This window comes from Sus scrofa, chromosome 13 (assembly GCF_054392235.1).
Source record: "Sus scrofa isolate SSC_HxYL_T2T_F1_AM1 chromosome 13, Sscrofa_HxYL_maternal_Yorkshire_Landrace_v2.0, whole genome shotgun sequence".
In the NCBI taxonomy this organism is placed as follows: domain Eukaryota; kingdom Metazoa; phylum Chordata; class Mammalia; order Artiodactyla; family Suidae; genus Sus; species Sus scrofa.
The window spans coordinates 159,378,301-159,399,120 of record NC_139395.1 but is presented as its reverse complement, the minus strand read 5'-3'; the positions used below and the strand labels follow the sequence as shown (position 1 = coordinate 159,399,120).

Here is a 20,820-nt window from a genome sequence, read left to right as displayed (position 1 = left end):
CCTCCTATGATGAACACATCAAAAATACATCTATGTATGGAACAATTCTCACTGAAAACTAATTGGAAGCTGGCAGAAAGATTCCTATATAACCAAGGCTATGGGAAAAATACACATGTCATCAGGTAGGAGGGAAAAGCCATCAGGTCAGAACCTGTGCCCCTGGGAGAGGACTCAGGAAAAGAGGAGCTTATACAGATGGATACTCACCTTGAGGAGTGAATGGGTCTAGCCACAGACTGGACGTCCCAGTCCCGGGGTCCTCAAATGGTTAGAGGACAGCTGGGAAAGCTACTCCACTCATGATAGCACACACTGGCTAGCCCCTGAAGCAGGGCAGAGAAAGGTCTATACTAGTGGCTGCACACCACAACACAAGCCAAGTGAATACTCCATCCCCACTCACTCCATGTCACACGTGGCACTGGATCTGGGGTGGCCATGACCAGGGAAAAGACTTGACAGTGGGCAATCCTGGGGTGGAGCCTGGGTAGGGTGGCAGAAGCCATTATTGGCACTTAAGCAGTGCCTCAGAAGCCACCAGATCTCTGCTGGCAACCACTATACCACAGCTAAGCTTCTGATGCATCCCAAGAGCCCACACAAATCCTGCCAGTCCTGCAAAGCAGTTCCACAAAGGGCAAGGGCAGTGGAGGAAGGGGACAGTAATCTGATGGAAGACACAAAGGGGACTTGAACCCATGGCTGTGAATGAGCTGAGCTGTAGACATCTACATAGGCAGCACATCAGACTTCCGTTCATGCACACATCCCACTTGCTTCAACACTCCTATCCTCTGAGGCTAAGATCTTGGTGTGGGGACAGGGAAAAGGCACACACCTAAAGGGAATGAAGCCAGCACAAGCCTGACCTTCATGGCTTCTGATTCAGCAACTTGGAATCAGACTTCACTCCTGAAAGGGTGGTGAGAGCCACTGAGCAGAGAGGAAATTCTGCCTCATACCCTGTGATAGCTCAAGCCCTTCAATCTCCAGGCCCACCCCTTACCAAGTACACCCTGAGGAAAGATGTGACTTGCCCCCACATAAAATCCAACTCTCCCACAAAAGCACTGGGCACACGAAGTGTGTATAGGGACACTCCCACACAAGAATACCCCTTCAAGACAACAACAAGTAATTGTTCCACCTAAATTCATAGAGGCAGAGAAAGTTAAGCAACGTGAAAAAGCAAAAGAACAATTCTCACTTGAAAAATCAAGATAAAACCCCTTAAAAATAATGAAACAAATAAGCAAATTACTAGCTAAAGAATTCCAACATTGGTAGTAAAAATATTAACTGAATTAGGGGAAAGAATTGATCTTAAGAGTGAATATTTTAACAGAGAACCAGAAAATATTTTTAAAAGGCCCAATCAGAAATGAGTAATTCAGTAGCTAAGATAAAAAGCTCACTTGAAAGAATGAATGGCACACTAAGTAGAACACATAAGTGTTCTCAGAGGAACATATAAGTGATCTGGAAGTCAGAATAATAGAAATCAACCAATCAGAGCAGCAGAAAGAATTAAAATTTTTTACAAATGAAAGCAATTTAAGAGATCTCTGGGATAACATTAAGCCTTACAAAATTCACATTATATGCATTATAGAAGGAGAAGAAGAGAAAGGTATCAAAAAATATATTTGAGGAAATTATGGCTGAAAACTTCCCAAACCTGAAGAAGGAAAAAAATATTCTAGTAGAGGAGGCTCAAAAGGCCCTAAACAAGATTAATCCAAATAATCCCACAGCAAGATATATAATTAAAATGGCAAAAGTTAAAGATGAAGAAATAATTCTAAAGTCAGCAAGGGAAAATCAAAGAGGCATATACAAGGGAATCCTTGTAAGACTATCAGCTCATTTTTCTGCAGAAATTTTGCAGGCTAGAAAGGAGTAGTATATGTTCAAAGTGTTGAAAGAGAAAAACTTGCCTAGGATACTCTATCCAGCAAAATTATTTAAAGATTGTTTAAAATAGGAGAGTTAAAGAATTTCTCAGACAAGCAAAAATTAAAAGAGTTTATCAATACTAAACCTACCCTAAAAAATATTGAAGGGCCTTTTCTAAATGGAATAGAAGTAAAAATATATAGGAAAAGATAAATTTCAATTGGAAAGGCAATATATAGTAAGAACTGAGGATAAACCACTTAAATAAACCAATACATAGATTAAAGACAAAAAATTATAATAAAAGCAACCATAATTACACAACATTTGAGGGACAAGCAAGAATTTGTAAAATATGACATCCAAACCACAAAATGTGGAGGAGAAGAGTAAAAATGTAGATCTTTTAGAATGTGTTTGAACTTAAATAACCACCAGTTATTAAAAAGTAGATGCAATTATAGTCAATGTATATGAACCCCATGATAACCAGAAATAAAAAGCCTATAATAGATAACAAAAACTAAAAAGAAAAGAATACAAGCATACTATTAAAATCACCAAACCATGAGGGGAAAAAAAGAAGAATAAATGAATAGCAAAGAACTACAAAAACAACTGGAAAACAAAATTTAAAAAGTCAATAAGTACATACTTGTAGACAAATGAAAATGGAAATGTGACACTCCAAAATCTATGGGATACAAGGAAAGCCATTCTAAGAATTTCATAGCAATACAGGCCTTCCTCAAGAAATAATAAAAATATTTTTATTTGATATAGATATAGATATTTGGTTATATTTGATATAAATGACCTAACCTGCCACTTAAAGGAATTAGAAATAAAAGAGCAATCAAAGCCCGAAGTCAGCAAAAGGAAGGAAATAATAAAGATCAGAGGGGAAATGAATAAAATGCAGGTTTAAAAAAAAGCAATTGAAATGATCAAATGAAACCAAGAGCTGTTTTTTTGAAAAGTAAACAAAATTGATTAATAAACCTTTAGCCAGGATTACCAAGAAGAAAAGAGAGAGGACCCAAATAAAATAATAAATGAAAGAGGAGAAATACAACTGATAGCACAGAGATGTAAAAAATGTAAGAGAATACTATGAACATTTATGTACAACAGATTGAACAAATGGACAAATTTCTAGAAACATACAACTTGCCAGGACTGATTCAAGAAGGAACAGACTATTTGAACAGACTGATTGCTAGTAGTAAAATTGAATTTGGAATTAAAAAAAAAAAAACTCCCAGCAAATAAAAGTCCAATACTGGACAGCTTCATAGGGGAATTCTACCAAACATATAAGGAAGAATTAATACCTATCCTTCTCAAACTATTCCAAAAATTGAAGAGGATGAAGCATTCCCAATTTATTGTATAGGATGAGCATTACTCTGATACCAAAACCAAAGACAAGGAAAGGAAAGGAAAGGAAGAAAGGAAAGGGAAGGGGTAGGGAAGGGAGAGAGAGAGAGAGAGGGAAAGAGAGAGAGAGAGGGAGAAGGAAGGAAGGAAGGAAAGAAAGAAAGAAAAGTAAGAAAGAAAGAAAATAAAGAAAGAAAGAGAGAGAGAGAAAGAAAGAGAGAGAGAGAAAGAAAGAAAGAAAGAAAGAAAGAAAGAAAGAAAGAAAGAAAGAAAGAAAGAAAGAAAGAAAGAAAAGAAAGAAAGAAAAGAAAGAAAGAAATTATAGGCTGATATCTTTGAAAGACCATGGATGCAGAATTCCTGAATAAAATATTAGGAAACTGAATTCAACAATATATAAAAAGGATCATACACCATGATTAAATTGGATTTATTTCAGAGACACAAGTATCATTCAACATTCAAAAATCAATCAATATGAATCATCACATTAATGAAAGGCAAAAATCCCATGGTTATCTCAATAGATGCAGAAGAAGCATTTGATGAATGAAGCAATGAATGAAGGATTCAAGATTAACATGCAGAAATATGTTGTTTTTCTATACACTAATAACAAACTATCAGAAAGAAAAAAAAAATCCTTAAAATCACATTTAAAAGGATAAAATACCAGGGAATAAACTTAGCCAAGGAGGTGAAAGAATTATACTCTCAAAACTATAATACATTGGTGAAGGAAATTAAAGATAATACAAAGAAATGGAAAGATATCTCATGCTTTTGGATTGGAGGAATTAATACTGTTAAAATGACTATACCACCAAAAGCAATCTATAGATTTAATGCAACTCCTGTCAAAATACTCATGATATTTTTCATACAGCTAGAACAGATAATCCTAAAATTCACATGGATCCACAGAAGACTTCTGAATTGCCAAAGCAATCTTGGGCAGCAAAGAACAAAGCTGGAGGTATCATGCTCCCAGGCTTCAGATTATATTGCAAAGCTACAGCAGTCAAAACAGTATGGTTTTGTCACAAAAAACAGACACTGAGATCAGTTGAACAGAATAGAGATCCCAATAAAAGATTCATGAACCTATTGTCAATATATGGCAAAGGAGGCAAGAATATGCAATGGACTAAGACAGTGTCTTCAATTAGTGGCTGGAAAAAAATGGACAACTAAACATGTAAAAGAATGAAATTAGAACATTCCCTTATGCTATAGACAAAAATTAACTCAAAATAGATTAAAAGACCCAAATGTAAGACCTGAAACCATAAAACTCCTAGAAGAAAACATATGCAGTGCACTCTGACATCAAATGTAGCAATAATTTTTTGGCCCTGTCTCCTAAGGTAAAAGAAATTAAAGCAAAAATAAACAAAAGAAACCTAGTCAGACTTAAAAACTTTTTCATAGCAAAGGAAATCATTGACAAAATGAAAAAAAAACCTCCTAAATGGGAGAAAATATTTGCAATTGATGTGAACTACAAAGGTTTACATCCAGAATGTATAAATAGCTCACCCAACTCAATATCAAAAGAAAAACCTAAACAACCAAATTAATAAAATAGGCAGAAGAGCTAAATAGACAGTTTTCAAAAAAAGAAAAAAAAAATGCAGATGGCCAACAGGCACATGAAAAGATGCTCAGCATTGCTAATTATCAGAGAAATGCAAGTCAACACCACAGGATATCACCTCACACCAGGCAGAATGGCTATCATCAAGATCTATAAAGTCAAGTGTTGGAGAGAATGTGAAGAAAAGGGAACCTTCCTAAACTATTGGTAAAAATGTAAATTAGTGCAGCTGCTATGGAAAAAAGTAGGGAGGTTCCTCAAAAAAACTGAAAAGAGAGGTACCGTTCATATGATCCAGCAATTCTACTCCTGGGTAAATACAAAATCCAAAAATTACAAAAACAAATTCAAAAAGATGTATGTACCCCCAATGGCCAAGACCTGGAGATAGCCTAAGTACCCATCAACAGATGAATGGATAAAGAAGATATGGTGTTCATATGCAATGGTACATTACAAGCCATAAAAAATAATGAAATTCTGCCATTTGCGGCAGCATGGATGAAATTAGAGAATATTACATTATTGAAATCAGATAAAGAAATACTGATTGTTATCACTTATATGTGGAATCTAAAAAATAATACAAATGAATCTATGTGCAAAATAGAAAAAAATTCACAGATATAGAAAACAAGCCAATGTACCAAAGGGGTGAGGGAGTGGGGAGGAACAAATTACCAGTATGGGATTAAGAAATACATACTACTGTGTGTAAAATATATAAGCAACAAGGATATATTGTATAGCACAGGAAATTATGGCCATTATCTTCTAATAACCTTTAACAGAGTGTAATCTGTAAAAATACTGAATCACAATGCTATAGAACCTGAAACTATTAGCATATTGTAAATCAACTATATTTCAATTTTTAAAAGAGAGAGATATTAGACTGACAATAATAGCAGATGTTTACTACAAGTTAAAACCAGATTAGCCATCTGAATAACAGACATAAGAAATTAATTATGTATGGAAAATACACCTTAAAGTTTTTTCCCAATTATAAGGCTTTCTGCTGCCACATGCTAATCCACACCAGCCTAAGATCTACAACAACATACAATCAATTCTTTCATCTCATGCCTCTCCCCATTGGTCTTTATGATTCATTCACATTATAATTCCTTTGGCAACTTCTTTTATGTATTAAACTCATTCTTTCTTAGATTATTCTAGCTTCCACCAATTATTCAGATCTCAACTCATATATTACCTCCTCATAGGACACCCCTGACTACCTTTTTATGATAAAACAATCCCTTGCCATTTTCATCCTATCATACTGTCTAATATCAGTGATTTTCTCTTTTTCCCTCTCCCCATCTTCTTTTCTCTCTCTTTTTTTGAGGTTTCATTTATTTTTTATTTATTTATTTATTTTTTTTGTCTTTTTGCCATTTCTTGGGCCGCTCCCGCGGCATATGGAGGTTCCCAGGCTAGGGGTCGAATCGGAGCTGAGCTGCCAGCCTACGCCAGAGCCACAGCAACGTAGGATCTGAGCCGTGTCTGCGACCCACACCACAGCTCACAGCAACGCCGGATCATTAACCCACTGAGCAAGGGCAGGGATCGAACCCGCAGCCTCATGGTTCCTAGTCAGATTCGTTAACCATTGTGCCACGACGGGAACTCCTCATTTATTTTTATTTTATTTTTTATTACAATAGATTTACTTCACTCTTTTTCTGTTTCACTTCCCTAAATCATAAGTTATATTGGAGCACTTAATAACTTGGTAAATTGGTAACTTCTTGAATCTACTTTTTGTTTCTATGAATTTGCCTGTGCTATTTATTTCACATAAGTGGAATCACTCATTATTTGTCCTTCTGTGTCTGGCTTATTTCACTTGGCATGTTTCCAACGTTATAGCCTGTGTCAGAATTTCATTCTATTTTGTGGTTGAATAATATTCCATTGTATCTATGGACTATATTTAGTGTATCTGTTCAGCTTTTGATGGACACTGGGTTTGTTTCCACCTTTTGGCTACTGTGAATAATGCTGTTATGAACATGTGTGTAAAAGTGTCCCTTTGAGTCCGTGTTTTCAATTCTTTTGGCTCTTTGAGAAAACACCAAACTATTTTCAACAGGACTGCCCTATTTTACATTCCCACCAGCAGTCCACAAGGATTCCAGTTTCTCCAGTCCTCACCAGAACTTGGGGTTTGCTTGATATATTTTTTTTATTTACTTTTTCTTTTTCTTTCTCGCTCTCTCTCTCTTTTTTTTTTTTAAGGCCACACCAGAGCTGCAGCTGCCTGCCTACACTGCAGCCATAACAACACAGATCTGAGAGGTCTGTGACCTACACCACAGCTCATGGCAGTGAGGGATCATTAACCCACTGAGCGAGGCTAATGATGGAATCTGTGTCCTCATGGATACTAGTAGGGTTCAGTAACACTGAGCCACATGGGGACCCCTTCATTTTCTTATTTTAGCTAAAAATCATCCTGGAGGATTTGAAGTAGTGTCTCATTGTGTTTTCCTTTTTTTTTTTTTTTTTTTTTTTTTTGGTCTTTTTGCCTTTTCTAGGGCCATTCCCACAGCATATGGAGGTTCCCAGGCTAGGGGTCTAATTGGAGCTGTAGCCACCCGGCCTATGCCAGAGCCACAGCAACGTGGGATTCGAGCAGTGTGTGCAACCTATGCCACAGCTCACAGCAACACCGGATACTTAACCCACTGAGCAAGGGCAGGGATGGAACCTGCAACCTCATGGTTCCTAGTCAGTTTCATTAATCACTGCACCACGACGGGAACTCCTCGTGTTTTTCAATTGCATTTTTCCAATCACTAATGATTTGGGACATCTTTTCATGTGCTCATTGGTCATTCATATGCCTTATTTGAGAAATGTCTATTCAAATTATTGCCTGTTTTTTAACTTTTATGATTTTTATTTTTTCCATTATAGTTGATTTACAGTGTTCCGTCAATTTGTACTGTAAAGTAACCCATTCATACATAGATATTTTTTTCTTTTTCTCACACTGCCTTCCATCATGTTCCATCACAAGGGACTAGATAATAGTCCCTTGTATTGTATAGCTGGATCTCATTGTTTATCTACTCCAAATGTAATAGTTTGCATCTATTAACCCCAGAGTCCCAGTCCATCCCACACCCTCCCTCTCTCCCTTGGCAACCACAAGTCTGTTCTCCAAGTCCATGAGTTTCTTTTCTGTGGAAAGTTTCATTTGTGCCATGTATTAGATTTGAGATGCAAATGATATCATATGGTATTTTTCTTTCTCTGACTTACTTCACTCGGAATGAGAGTCTCTAGTTCTATCCATGTTGCTGCAAATGGCATTATTTTGTTCTTTTTTTATGACTGAGTAGTATTCCATTGCATATATATACCACATATTTTTAGTACATATATCTGTCAGTGGATATTTAGGTTGTTTCCATGTCTTGACTATTGTGAATAGTGCTACAGTGAACATACAGGTACATATATCCTTTTCAAGAAAAGTTTTGTCTAGATATATGCCCAAGAGTGGGATTGCTAGGTCATATGGTAGTTCTATAGTTAGTTTTCAGAGGTACCTCCATACTGTTTTCCATAGTGGTTGTACCAATTTACATTCTCACCAACAGTGTAGGAGGGTTCCCTTTTCTCTATACCCTCTCCAGCATTTGTTATTTGTTGACTTGTTAATGAAGGCCATTCTCCCAGGTGTGAGGTGGCATATCATAGTAGTTTTGCTTTGCATTTCTCTAATCAGTGATGTTGAACATTTTTCCATGTGCTTGTTGGCCATCTGTATATCTACTTTGGAGAAATGTCTATTCAGGTCATTTGCCCATATTGTTGGCTTTTTTGCTGTTGAGTTGTATAAGCTGTATATTTTAGAGATTAAGCCCTTGTCAGTTGCATCATTTGAAACTATTTTCTCCCATTCCATAGGTTGTCTTTTTGTTTTAGCTATGGTTTCCTTTGCTGTGCAAAAGCTTGTCAGTCTGATTATGTCCCATTAGTTTATTTTTGCTTGTATTTCTGTTGCCTTGGGAGACTAAGCTAAGAAAATTCTTGTATGCTTGGTGTCAGAGAATGTTTTGCCTGTGTTCTCTTCTAGTTTTATGGTGTCTTATCTTACATTTAAGTGTTTAAGCCATTTTGATTTTATTTTTGTGCATGGTGTAAGGGTGTGTTCCAGTTTCATTGATTTACATGTGGCTGTCCAGTTTTCCCAGCAATACTTGCTGAAAAGACTGTCTTTTCCCATTTTATCTTCTTGTCTCCTTTGTTGAAGATGAATTGACCATAGGTGTCTGGGTTTACTTCTGAGTTCTCTATTTTGTTCCATTGGTCTGTATGTCTGTTTCAGCACCAGTACCACACTGTCTTGATGACTATGGCTTTGTAATATTGCCTGAAGTTTGGGAGAGTTATGCCTCCCACTTGGTTTTTGTTCCTCAGGATTGCTTTGTCAATTCTGGGTCTTTTGTGGTTCCATATAAATCTTTGGATTGTTTGTTCTAGTTCTGTGGAAAATGTCATGAGTAGTTTGATAGGGATTGCATTGAATCTATAGATTACTTTGTGTAGTATGACCATTTTTAGGATGTTAATTCTTTCAACCCATGAGCATGGAATATCTTTCCATATCTTTGAATCCTCTTTAACTTCCTTGATTAACGTTTTATAGCTCTCAGCATATAAGTCTTTTGCCTCCTTGGTCAGGTTTATTCCTAGGTATTTAATTTTTTGGATGAGATTTTAAAAGGTAATTTTTATATTCCTTTTCTAATATTTTTGAGGAAAGCCTGTATCACTATGAACTCCCCTCTAAGCACGGCTTATTGGCATCCCATAGACTTTTGAATGATTGTGTCTTCGTTATCATTTGTCTCAAAGTATTTTTTAATTTTTTTCTTGTTTTCCTCATTGACTCATTGGTTTTTAGTAGCATGTTGTTTAGTCTCCATGTAGTCATTTTTTTCTCATTTATTTTCCTGTGGTTGATATCTAGTTTCATGCTGTTGTGGTCAGAGAAGATACTTGAAATAATTTCTCTACTCTTAAATTTATTTAGGTTAGTTTTGTGCCCCAGTATGTGGTCAACCTTGAGAATGTTCCATCTGCACTTGAGAAGAATGTATATTCTGATTTTTTGGGATATAATATACTGAAAATGTCAATGAACTCTTACTTTTCTACTGGGTCAATTAGGATGTCTGTTGCCGTTTGATAGCTGTCTGGGGGATCCATGCAAAGATGTGAGTGGGTGTTAAAGTCCCCTACTATTATTGTATTCCCATCAATTTCTCCTTTTATGTCTATTAGTATTTGCAGTATGTATCTGGATGCTCTTATATTTGGGGCATATATATTGATGATTGTAATATCCTCTTCTTAAAAGGATCCTTTTATTCCTTTTATCATTAAATAGCATGTTTCTTTGTCTTTCTTTATGGCTTTCATTTTAAAGTCTATTTTGTCTGGTAGGAGTATTATGACTCCTGCTTTCCTATCTTGTCCATTGTCATGAAATATCTTTTCCCATCCCCTCACTTTCAATTTATACATGTCCTTTGCCCTAAGGTGAGTCTCTTGTAGACAGCATATTGTAGGTGCTTGCATTTTTATCCAATCTGCCACTCTATGTCTTTTGATTGGAGCATTCAGTCCATTGACATTTAAGGTAATTACTGATAAATATAGATTCATTGCCACTTTAAACCTTCTTATCCAGCTGATTCAATGTTTCTCCTTTGTTCCTTTCTTTCCTTGGTTGGATGATTTCCTTTTATTTTATGCTTCTGTCCTTTTCTTTTTAGTTTTTGTGAAAGTAATGTTTGGTTTTGATTTGTGGTTGTGCTATTTTTTAAGTATGTTAACTCCTTCCTGTATATGCTTGCTTTAGCCTGATAGACATATTGGCTCAAACACATTCTGAAAAAGAAGAGTTTAGATTTTCTTTTTTCCCTCCCCACATTCTATGATTTTGAAGTCCTTTTTTAACATCTTCATGTTTGACCTTTTGCTGTTCCTTGTGTTTATAGTCATTTTTACAATAGTCATTTTTTTTTTTAATTTTCCTTCTTGATCTGTATTCTGGCTTATTTAAGTAATTGCTTTCCACTTGTGATTTCTTCTTATTTCTTTTTTATTTAGAAAAGACCTTTCAGTGTTTCTTTTAGAATGGGCTTAGTATTGCTATACTCTTTTAGTTTTTTGTTTGTTTGTTTTTGTTTTTGTTTGTTTGTTTGTTTGTTTTGTCTTTTTGCCATTTCTTGGGCTGCTCCCGTGGCATATGGAGATTCCCAGGCTAGGGGTCGAATCAAAGCAACGCTGGATCCTTAACCCACTGAGCAAGGCCAGGGATCGAACCTGCAACCTCATGGTTCCTAGTCGGATTCATTAACCACTGTGCCATGACGAAAACTCCCTCTTTTAGTTTTTGTTTGTTGGATAAATTTCTTTATTTCTTCTTCTATTTTAAATGATATTCTGCTGGGTAGAGTACTCTAGGTTGCAAATTTTTCCCTTTTAGAACTTTGAATATATCTTGCCACTCTCTTCTTGCCTGTAGAGTTTCTGTAGAGAAATCAGCTGATAGCTTTATGGGGAGGGTTCCCTTATAAATAATGGTTTTTCTCTTGCTGCCTTTAAAATCCTCTCTTTATTTTTAACTTTTGCCATTTTTACTATAATATGTCTTGATGCAAACCTGTTTTATTCACCTTGTTTGGGGCTCTCTATGCTTCCTGTATCTTGATATGTTTCCTTTATACTTGGAAAGTTTTCAGACTAATTTCTTCAAATGTATTTTCTTTTTTTTTTTAATTTTTTTATTTTCCCACTGTACAGCAAGGGGGTCAGGTTATCCTTACATGTATACTTTACAATTACATTTTTTTCCCCCACCCTTTCTTCTGTTGCAACTTGAGTATCTAGACAAAGTTCTCAATGCTATTTAGCAGGATATCCTTGTAAATCTATTCTAACTTGTGTCTGATAAGCCCAAGCTCCCTATCCCTCCCACTCCCTCCCCCTCCCATCAGGCAGCCACAAGTCTTTTCTCCAAGTCCATGATTTTCTTTTCTGAGGAGATGTTCGTCTGTGCTGGATATTAGATTCCAGTTATAAGTGATATCATATGGTATTTGTCTTTGTCTTTCTAGCTCATTTCACTCAGGATGAGATTCTCTAGTTCCATCCATGTTGCTGCAAATGACATTATGTCATTCTTTTTTATGGCTGAGTAGTAGTCCATTGTGTATATATACCACATCTTCCGAATCCAATCATCTGTTGATGGACATTTGGGTTGTTTCTATTTCCTGGCTATTGTGAATAGTGCTGCAATAAACATGTGGGTGCATGTGTCTCTTTTAAGGAGAGTTTTGTCTGGATATATGCCCAAGAGTGGGATTGCGGGGTCATATGGAAGTTCTATGTATAGATTACTAAGGAATCTCCAAACTGTTCTCCATAGTGGCTGTACCAGTTTACATTCCCACCAACAGTGCAGGAGAGTTCCCTTTTCTCCACAGCCCCTCCAGCACTTGTTATTTGTGGATTTATTAATGATGGCCATTCTGACTGGTGTGAGGTGGTATCTCATGGTAGTTTTGATTTGCATTTCTCTTATAATCAGTGATGTTGAGCATTTTTTCATGTGTTTGTTGGCCATCTGTGTATCTTCTTTGGAGAAATGTCTATTCAGGTCTTTTGCCCATTTTTCCATTGATCGATTGGCTTTTTTGCTGTTGAGTTGTATAAGTTGTTTATGTATTCTAGAGATTAAGCCCTTGTCGGTTGCATCATTTGAAACGATTTTCTCCCATTCTGTAAGTTGTCTTTTTGTTTTCTTTTGGGTTTCCTTTGCTGTGCAAAAGCTTTTCAGTTTGATGAGGTCCCATGGGTTTATTTTTGCTCTAATTTCTATTGCTTTGGGAGACTGACCTGAGAAAATACTCATGATGTTGATGTCAGAGAGTGTTTTGCCTATGTTTTCTTCTAGGAGTTTGATGGTGTCCTGTCGTATATTTAAGTCTTTCAGCCATTTGGAGTTTATTTTCGTGCATGGTGTGAGGGTGTGTTCAAATGTATTTTCAATCTCCTTTTCTTTTTCTTCTCCTTCTGGAATTCCTATTATGTGTAGATTGGCCCACTTTATATTATCCCATAGATCTCTTTTATTGCTTTCATGTTTCTTCATTTGGTTTTCTGTCTGCTGTCCTGATTGGGTGATTTCTATTTTTCTATCTTTCAAGTCACTTATTTTTTCCTCTTCATTATTCATTGTGCTCTTTAGTGCCTTTAACTCAGTTCATATCTCTGCAAATGAATTTTCTAATTTTTCTTGGTTCCTCTTTATATTTTCTAGTTCTTTCTAAAGTACTCTGAAATACTGTTTATATCTTCTCTTAATTCCTTCATATTAATTAATTCCTTAATTCCTGAAGTATTTTCACTATCTCCTTTTTGAACTCAGCATCTATTAGACTGCAGAGGTCTGTTGGATTGTTTGCTGCTTCAGATGAATTCCCCTGTTCTTTTAACTGCTAATGGATTCCTGAGGTTCTTCATTTTGCTTATATTTTTCTTTTTCTCTGAGTTTAAGGAAACAAACTATTGTAGTCATGGAGGGCTATTTCTCTGCAAGAGTGCCCTATGTATTTTGTGGTGGGTTACTATTTATTTTTGGCATGGGAGTTTGGATATTTGCTGTCTCTTTCTTCAGTGTGAGCAGTATATCTCCTTGATAGGGTGATGAGTGTGTTTCCAGGGAGAAGGAATTAATGTGCAGGGATAGTAATCTGTGCCCTGTTGCTGGGCTCTTAACAGTAGTAAGGACCTGCAGGAAGGTGGTGCAAGTTACTCCTAGTTAGAGGACCCTGGGAAGTGGTCATGAGCCTCAGGCAGATTTAGGCAGTGCCCAGAGCATAGGGCAGTGGCAGTGGCAGGGTGTGTGAATTCCCAGGGAAATGAGATCAACAACAGATGGTGTTTGGTCACAATCCCCTCCTCTGTGATCCCCTCTGAGGTGATTGGGGCCACAAGTGGTACCTGTTCTCAGACAGTTTTGGTGGGCCACACCTACCTCTGGAGTCAGAGATAACTGTGGTGGTTCACCCACCTTCTGTAGACCATTCAAGAAGTACCCCATCCCATTTATCCCATGTAGGAGTTGCTGCACAGGCTGCTCCTAGTTGCAGGGTCCTGGGAAGTGACAGTGATCAGGTATGTGTGGGTGCTGCCCAAAGCATTTGGCATTGGCAGCAGCAGGGTGTGTTTGTTCCCAGGGGAGTGAAAGCATCAATGGGTGGTGCTCAGTTGTAGTGCCCTCTTTTCTTGCTGACCTCTGAGGTGACTGGGGCCACAGGTGGAGCCTGTTCATAGATCCCTAGTGGTGGTGAGCCACACCCGCCTCTGGTTTCTGAGATGACTGCTGTTTTGTTCCTGCCACCTCTAGATCATGCAAGAGGTGCTGCATCATGCTTAACCCCCCTCTTCCCTTAGACCACACAAGAGATGCCCCTCCCTTAGCACAAGCAAGTGGCCTCTCATCACCCATAGCCTGTGCCAGAGGCACCCCGCCCTCTGAGAGCCTGCATGTTGGCAGGGAAATAGATTCCTATGGCAGTCCACCCCTTCTCATCTTGCCCTCCCCAAGAATGGGACCTTGCTCCTCCTGTGGGCCCAGACCTCCTCCTGGTTCCCTCAGCTGTGGTATTCTGCTCCCCAGCCTGTGGCTCACTGCTCTCTAGCCCCCCAGGCTGTCTCCACACTGTCAACCCTAGAACTGACCTCTGGAGCCTGAGTCTCAGCGCCCAGCCCCCGCCCCAGCATCCCAGGTTGTGGTGTCCAGAGCAGTGGTGCAGATGATCTCTACGGCTCTCACTCTGCTTTGCCCTCCTCAGTCCAGCTGCTGTGCTTTTCTTGGTGACCTTGAGGTCCCTCCATCTTGGCTGATCTCTCCATTGGTTAGGTGGCTTCCCAGGGTGTGAGTTCCTTTTCTCTTTCACAGCTCCCTCTCAGAGTGCTAGTCCCATCTTGATTCCTTTCCTCTCTCTCTCTTTTTTTTTTTCTTTCTTTTGTTCTACCCAGTTATGTGGAGGGTTTCTTGCCCTTTTTGGAGGTTGAAGTTCTTCTGCCAGCATTCAGTAGATGTTCTGTGAGAATTATTCTACATGTAGATGTGTTTTTTGTTTTTTTTTTCTGTGTTTGTGGGAGAAGGTGAGCATGACATCTTACTCCTCTGCCATCTTGATCCTTCTCCCATAGATGTGTTTTTAAATGAACGAAAAAACAGGAGAGTCCAGGAAACCCGTATTACTGGAATGTGCTGGGAATATTGCTAAATTTGAATGGTATAACCGAGACTTCAAAACCTCACACCAAAGTTGAACAGCAAACACCCACTTTCACCTTTCACATTCTTATCAGGTTATATGAGACATGTAAGAGTGATATTTTGGAAAGGCCTGGCTTCTTGCATGGCTATCATTTATTGGGCCTATGTCATATGCCAGGCATTGTGCTTTTCCTGGTGACCTGGAGATCCCTCCATCTTGGTTGATCTCCCCATCTCTTTAGTTAGCTCCAATTCTGAGATCCAAAGTAGTAGGTAATTTGCTTAGGTCCAAATATTTATAAAAGACAAAATGAGATCAGAACACCTTGTACTACATCACTGTGGAAGTGTTTTCAGAGGTGCTCTAGCAGATCAAGGAAGAGGTTTCAGAGTTGTGTGTTTGATGATATCTAATAATTGGTACCTGCCCACAAACCCAATTCATTTCTATCTATACCTGGCATGTAGGTGAATAGATGAAATTCTATTCATAGTTGTCCCAGAGGTGTTTGTGTCTTAGGACAGTGGTTTAAAGGTATGTTCCTCAGATCAACATATCAATATATCTTGAGAACATGTTAAAAATGCAGATACTCAGGCTCCATATTTGACCTACTGAATCAGAAACTCAAGGGGTAGTACCCAAGTCCCCGAGGTGATCCTGATTCATGCTAGTATTTGAGAATCACTGCTTTAGAGTGTCTTTTGGAAATCCAGGTAATTTCAGCTGAAATGTACCAGGGAATCAATGGAAAAATGGGGATAGTGACCGGTTTTTCAAAATTGAAGAGGTTTCCAGGATGCAGGAATTTTAGTTTTAAAACAAGGACATTCCTGGGCAAACCAAGATGATTTGGTTTCTCTATTATTTTTTATTTCTGTCATAACAAATTACCACAAATGTATAGCTTAAAACAACACATTTGTTAGATTTACAGTTCTGTAGATCAGAATTCCAACGTGGGTGTTACTGGACTAAAATCACATTGTTAGCCGGGCTGTGTTTCTTTCTGAAGATATAAAGAGAATCCATTTCATTACTTTTTCCAGTGGCTAGAGAATCCCTTGCTCTGAGTTCAAAATCAGCAATGCTGCTTTTCTGTGACCATTCTTCTATAGTCTCTTGTCCCTCTGATCATAGCCAGAAAAAATTCTTTGATTTTAAGGACCCATGTGATTAGATAGAGCCCATCTGGAAAATCCGAGGTAATCTTTCTCTCTCAAGATCCTTATATCTGTAAAGCCTCTCTTGCCATGTAAGGTAACATTCATAGGTGTCAGGGATTAGGATACAGACATCTTTTGGGAGCCACTATTCTATCTACCATGGTTATCATAACTGGAAGTCTGGGATGCAGAAACTTTCACTACTAAAATCAGTAAAGCTTTAGGAAGAACCGGGAAAAGTAGGTCCCTTAATTGTGATGGCAGAGTACAGAGAAGAGCCATATTCTTATGGGGGTGGTTATGTCATACAGTGGTGAAAGAAACTGTAAAAAGCAAGCTCTAGAGCCAGCAAAAGTCAAAAGGAGACAGATCTGATTTCCTGTGCTGCCTATTCTGTAATTTTGTGTAACCTGACTCAGACTTTCTCTTTTTCATGCTTGTGACGTGATCTCCCAATTGTGGACATTTTTTGTGTTGCATATAACCATACTAATTTATAGTTAGTCACTACCCATGGGTAATTCACTGTTGCTTATAAAATGCTACATTAACTACTGCTGCCATTTAGTTATCAAGTTTTGAGGGTAGCAAAAACAAATCATGACTTTAATTGTCTGAATCTGGCTCTGTGTGTGTGCTCAGCATGTGATCAGGGCCTTGCTGAGCCCTAGAGAGAACTGGTGAAGCATATTCACAGGAATACAGGCTGTCAAAGTATCTCTTGCAGGGAAGAAATGTTCCGTGCATATTTTATTGTATAGAGTATAAAATAAGGATTTATTTATTCTCTGTAAATATCTGTCTCTAGTTCTACCATCTCTTCAGATGAAATGCCTCCAAACAAAATGCCTTCTAAAGTGACTGGAAATAGATGCAGATGTAACGTATTGATTATGATGCTGAAGCCATATGAATTTAATATAAACATGGGTAGATGAAACCAGTATATATGAACCAATATATAAAACCAGTGTTCCTCTTTTTCATGTTGACCATCAGGCTGGGAATGAAAATGGTTGAGGGCTTTGCCCATTTGAGGTTACAGGTGTTATTCTACTTTACTTATGACACAGATGCTTTTCTGTAAAGGAGAGAGCACAGTCTTTGGAATGAAGATTGGCATAGGAGGACTCAAATTCCAAATCTGTCACTTATGCACTATGTCCTAAGCGACATTTCTCATCTTAATTTTTCTCATATTTAAAAAAAAGAATAATAATGCCTTATTTTGTTGTGAAGATAAATAATATCATACATTAAGTAGTAACTCTCTGGTACAGTGTTGGCACAAATAAATGGCCATTATCAACATTATTGGTTCACTTTTCAAAGATATCTCCAATATTAATTGAGGGTTTGTCAAGGTTGCTTTAGCATAGTAGTAGCTATTTTCACTCCTTAAAGGGCCATTCAGGAATTCCCATCATGGCTCAGTGGAAATGAATCTGAAGCATCCATGAGGACACAAGTTTGAGCCCTGGCCTTACTCAGCGGGTTAAGGATCTGGCACTGCCGTGAACTGTGGTGTAGTTAGCCGACATGGCTCAGACCTGGCATTGCTGTGGCTGTTATTTAGGCCAGCAGCTGTAGCTCTGACTGTGGACTCCTAGCCTGGGAATCTCCATATGCTGCAGGTACAGCCCTAAAAAGACAAAAAAGAAAAGAAAAAGAAAAAGAGAAAAAAAGAAAAGAAAGAAAGAAAAAGAAAGGCCATTCATTCAATGAGCTTTCTATTCTGTATCAGGCTAAAATCAAAGGTATAAAATTAATGAACGAATAATCCCTATCTTCCAGGAACTCTCAGCCTTCCTGGAGATATGACACTTGCTTGAACCAGAGGCATTGATTAGTGACATCTGGAGAAGAGAGCATGCCACATTTTGGGAGCAGCATGAATTGAACCAAACCAAAGAGGTAAGATACATCCTGGTCTGTATTGGGAATTACATATAGTATGCTATTGCTGCATTATATTAGGAAAGAAGTAGTCAGAGTTGAGGCTGAAGATACCAGCTGAAGCATGAAATACCTACATGATGGTAGAGAACTTGGGCATTACCTGAGCATAGTGGGGATCCATTGATGGTTTTAAGTAGGGAGTGATGTGATCTAAGTAAGATTTTAAAAATATCACTCCAGCCATGGAGAATGGATTGAAGGAAGGGAAGGGTGAAAGGGAAATCGGAATTGACCCCAAAGGAACATTAATGTGCAAATGATTTATTCAGAAAATGTTTCTGGGGCAGCTGTTAGGAAGAAAGTAGGGGTTAAAAACATGCATGGGCACTATTTCATCACCATCTGGTGGAAGGAAGATGCTGTGCAGGGAGTTAGGAATTAAAAACCATTATAAAGTCTTCTGCCACTTTAGTCATTAAAATCCCTGATTTTTAGTTCCCCATCTATAAAATGGGGAAGTAAATCCTTACAGAACCATTGTGGAAATGAAATAAGGAAGTAAAAAGCTTTTGTGAGAGCTAATATAATACAAATATTATATTTATAATATAAATAATGTTACTAATATTTTGTTGAAGATTTTTATGTCTATATTCATCAATGATACTGGTTTTTTTTATTATATCAAACATTTATTTTTTGTGTTACAAAAACAAAAATAAGTCCAAGCAGGTAATGAAATAAACATTTTTTTAAGTGTCCCCCCTGGGTTCTCTGTTCCAGAATTTAGTAAACAGTTCAAATTTAGGTTGCTTCAACATTTCTTCTGGATGCTATGAGGTCTCCATCTTATAACCATGTTTCTCTAATTCAGCTCCTAACTGATTGGAGAAGTCATCCTCTACATTGTCATCATCCCAATTATCCTCCCAGACATGTGCATCTTCATCTTCATCTAAACCAGCCCAGTCTTCTGCAGGAAACTCCTCGAACTCGTCGTCCTCCTCCAGCAGACCCAAGTCTACCGGCTGTTTTTTCTCTGACATCGCGACCCTCAGTTCCCCAAACCTCTCAGGCCAGTGGAAAAGTTGGGATACTGGTTTTTAATTTTCTTTTTTGTTGTTTTTTTGGTCTGGTTTTGGTATTGGGGTGATGGTGGCCTCATAGAATGAGCTTGGGAGTATTCCTTCCTCTGCAAAGTTTCAGAAGGATAGGTGTTAACTCTTCTCTAAATGTTTGATAGAATTTACCTATGAAGCCATTTGGTCCTGGACTTTTGTTTTTTGGAAGTTTTAAAATCTTGGTTTCAATTTCAGAACCTGTGATTGGTCTATTCATATTTTCTATTTCTTCTGGTTCAGCTTTGGAAGGTTGTACCTTTCTAAGAATTTGTCCATTTCTTCTAGGTTGTCCATTTTATTGGCATGTAGTTGCTCGTAGTAGTCTCTTATGACCCTTTGTATTTATGTGTGGTCAGTTGTAATTTCTCCTTTTTAATTTCGAATTTTGTTGATTTGAGCCCTCTCCCTTTTTTTCTTGATGAGTCTGGCTAAAGGTTTATCAGTTTTGTTTATCTCTTCAAAGAACCAGCTTTTGTTTTATTGATCTTTTGTTTTCTTCATACTTATCTGATTTATTTCTGCTCTGAGCTTTTATGATTTCCTTCCTTCTACTAACTCTGGGTTTCATTTGTTTTTCTTTCTCTAGTTCCTTATTTGTAAGGTCATGTTATATATTTGGGATTTTTCTTGTTTCCTGAAGTGAGATTGTATTGCTATAAACTTCCCTCTGAGAACTGCTTTTGCTGTGTCCTATAGGTTTTGGATCATTATGTCTTTGTTGTCATTTGTCTGTAGGTATTTTTTATTTCCTCTTTGATTTCTTCAGTGAATCGTTGCTTGTTTAGTAGCATATTTTTTAGTCTCTACTAGTTATTAGAGAAATTCAAATCAAAACTATAACGAAGTATCACCTCACACCAGCCAGAATGGCCATCGTCAAAATGTTTATCAATAATAAATGCTGGCGAGGGTAAGGAGAAAAAGGAACTCTCCTATGCTGTTGGTGGGAATGTAAGTGGTTGTAATCACTGTGGAGAACAATATTGATATGATCCAGCAATCCCATTCCTGGGCATCTATCCAGAGACAATCGTGAGTTGAAAAGATATATACACCCTAACATTCATTGCAGCCCTGTTTACAATAGCCAAGACATGGAAGCAACCTAAGTGTCCATGAATAGAGGACTGGATAAAGAAGATCGGTACATATATACAATGGAATATTACTCAAAAAGAATGAAATAATACCATTTGTGGCAACAGAGATGGACCTAGAAGTTATCATACTAAGTCAAAGAAGTCAGACAGAAAAAGGTAAATAGCATATGAGATCACTAATATGTGGAATCTAATAATAAATGATAGAAAAGAACTTATAAAACAGAAAGAGACTCAAAGATTTTGAAACCAAATTTATGGTTACCAAAGGGAAAATGTGGGGTTGAAGGGATAGATTAAGGGGTTGGGATTTACATGTGCACACTACTA

The 20,820-nt window shown here is 37.6% G+C and overlaps 1 protein-coding gene across 1 annotated transcript; it reads right to left on the bottom strand.

Moving 5' to 3' along the window:
- Positions 1-18,939: 18,939 nt before the first annotated feature.
- SEM1 (SEM1, 26S proteasome complex subunit) lies at positions 18,940-19,360 on the bottom strand. Its single transcript, XM_001927772.6, has one exon. It carries the CDS (start codon positions 19,313-19,315, stop codon positions 19,103-19,105), a length of 213 nt encoding a protein of 70 aa, XP_001927807.1. The 5' UTR covers positions 19,316-19,360; the 3' UTR covers positions 18,940-19,102.
- Between the last annotated feature and the right edge of the window lie 1,460 nt (positions 19,361-20,820).

Excerpts from the sequence above, each read along its gene's own strand:
- SEM1 (XM_001927772.6), bottom strand. The coding sequence starts at position 19,315 with ATGTCAGAGAAAAAACAGCCGGTAGACTTGGGTCTGCTGGAGGAGGAC.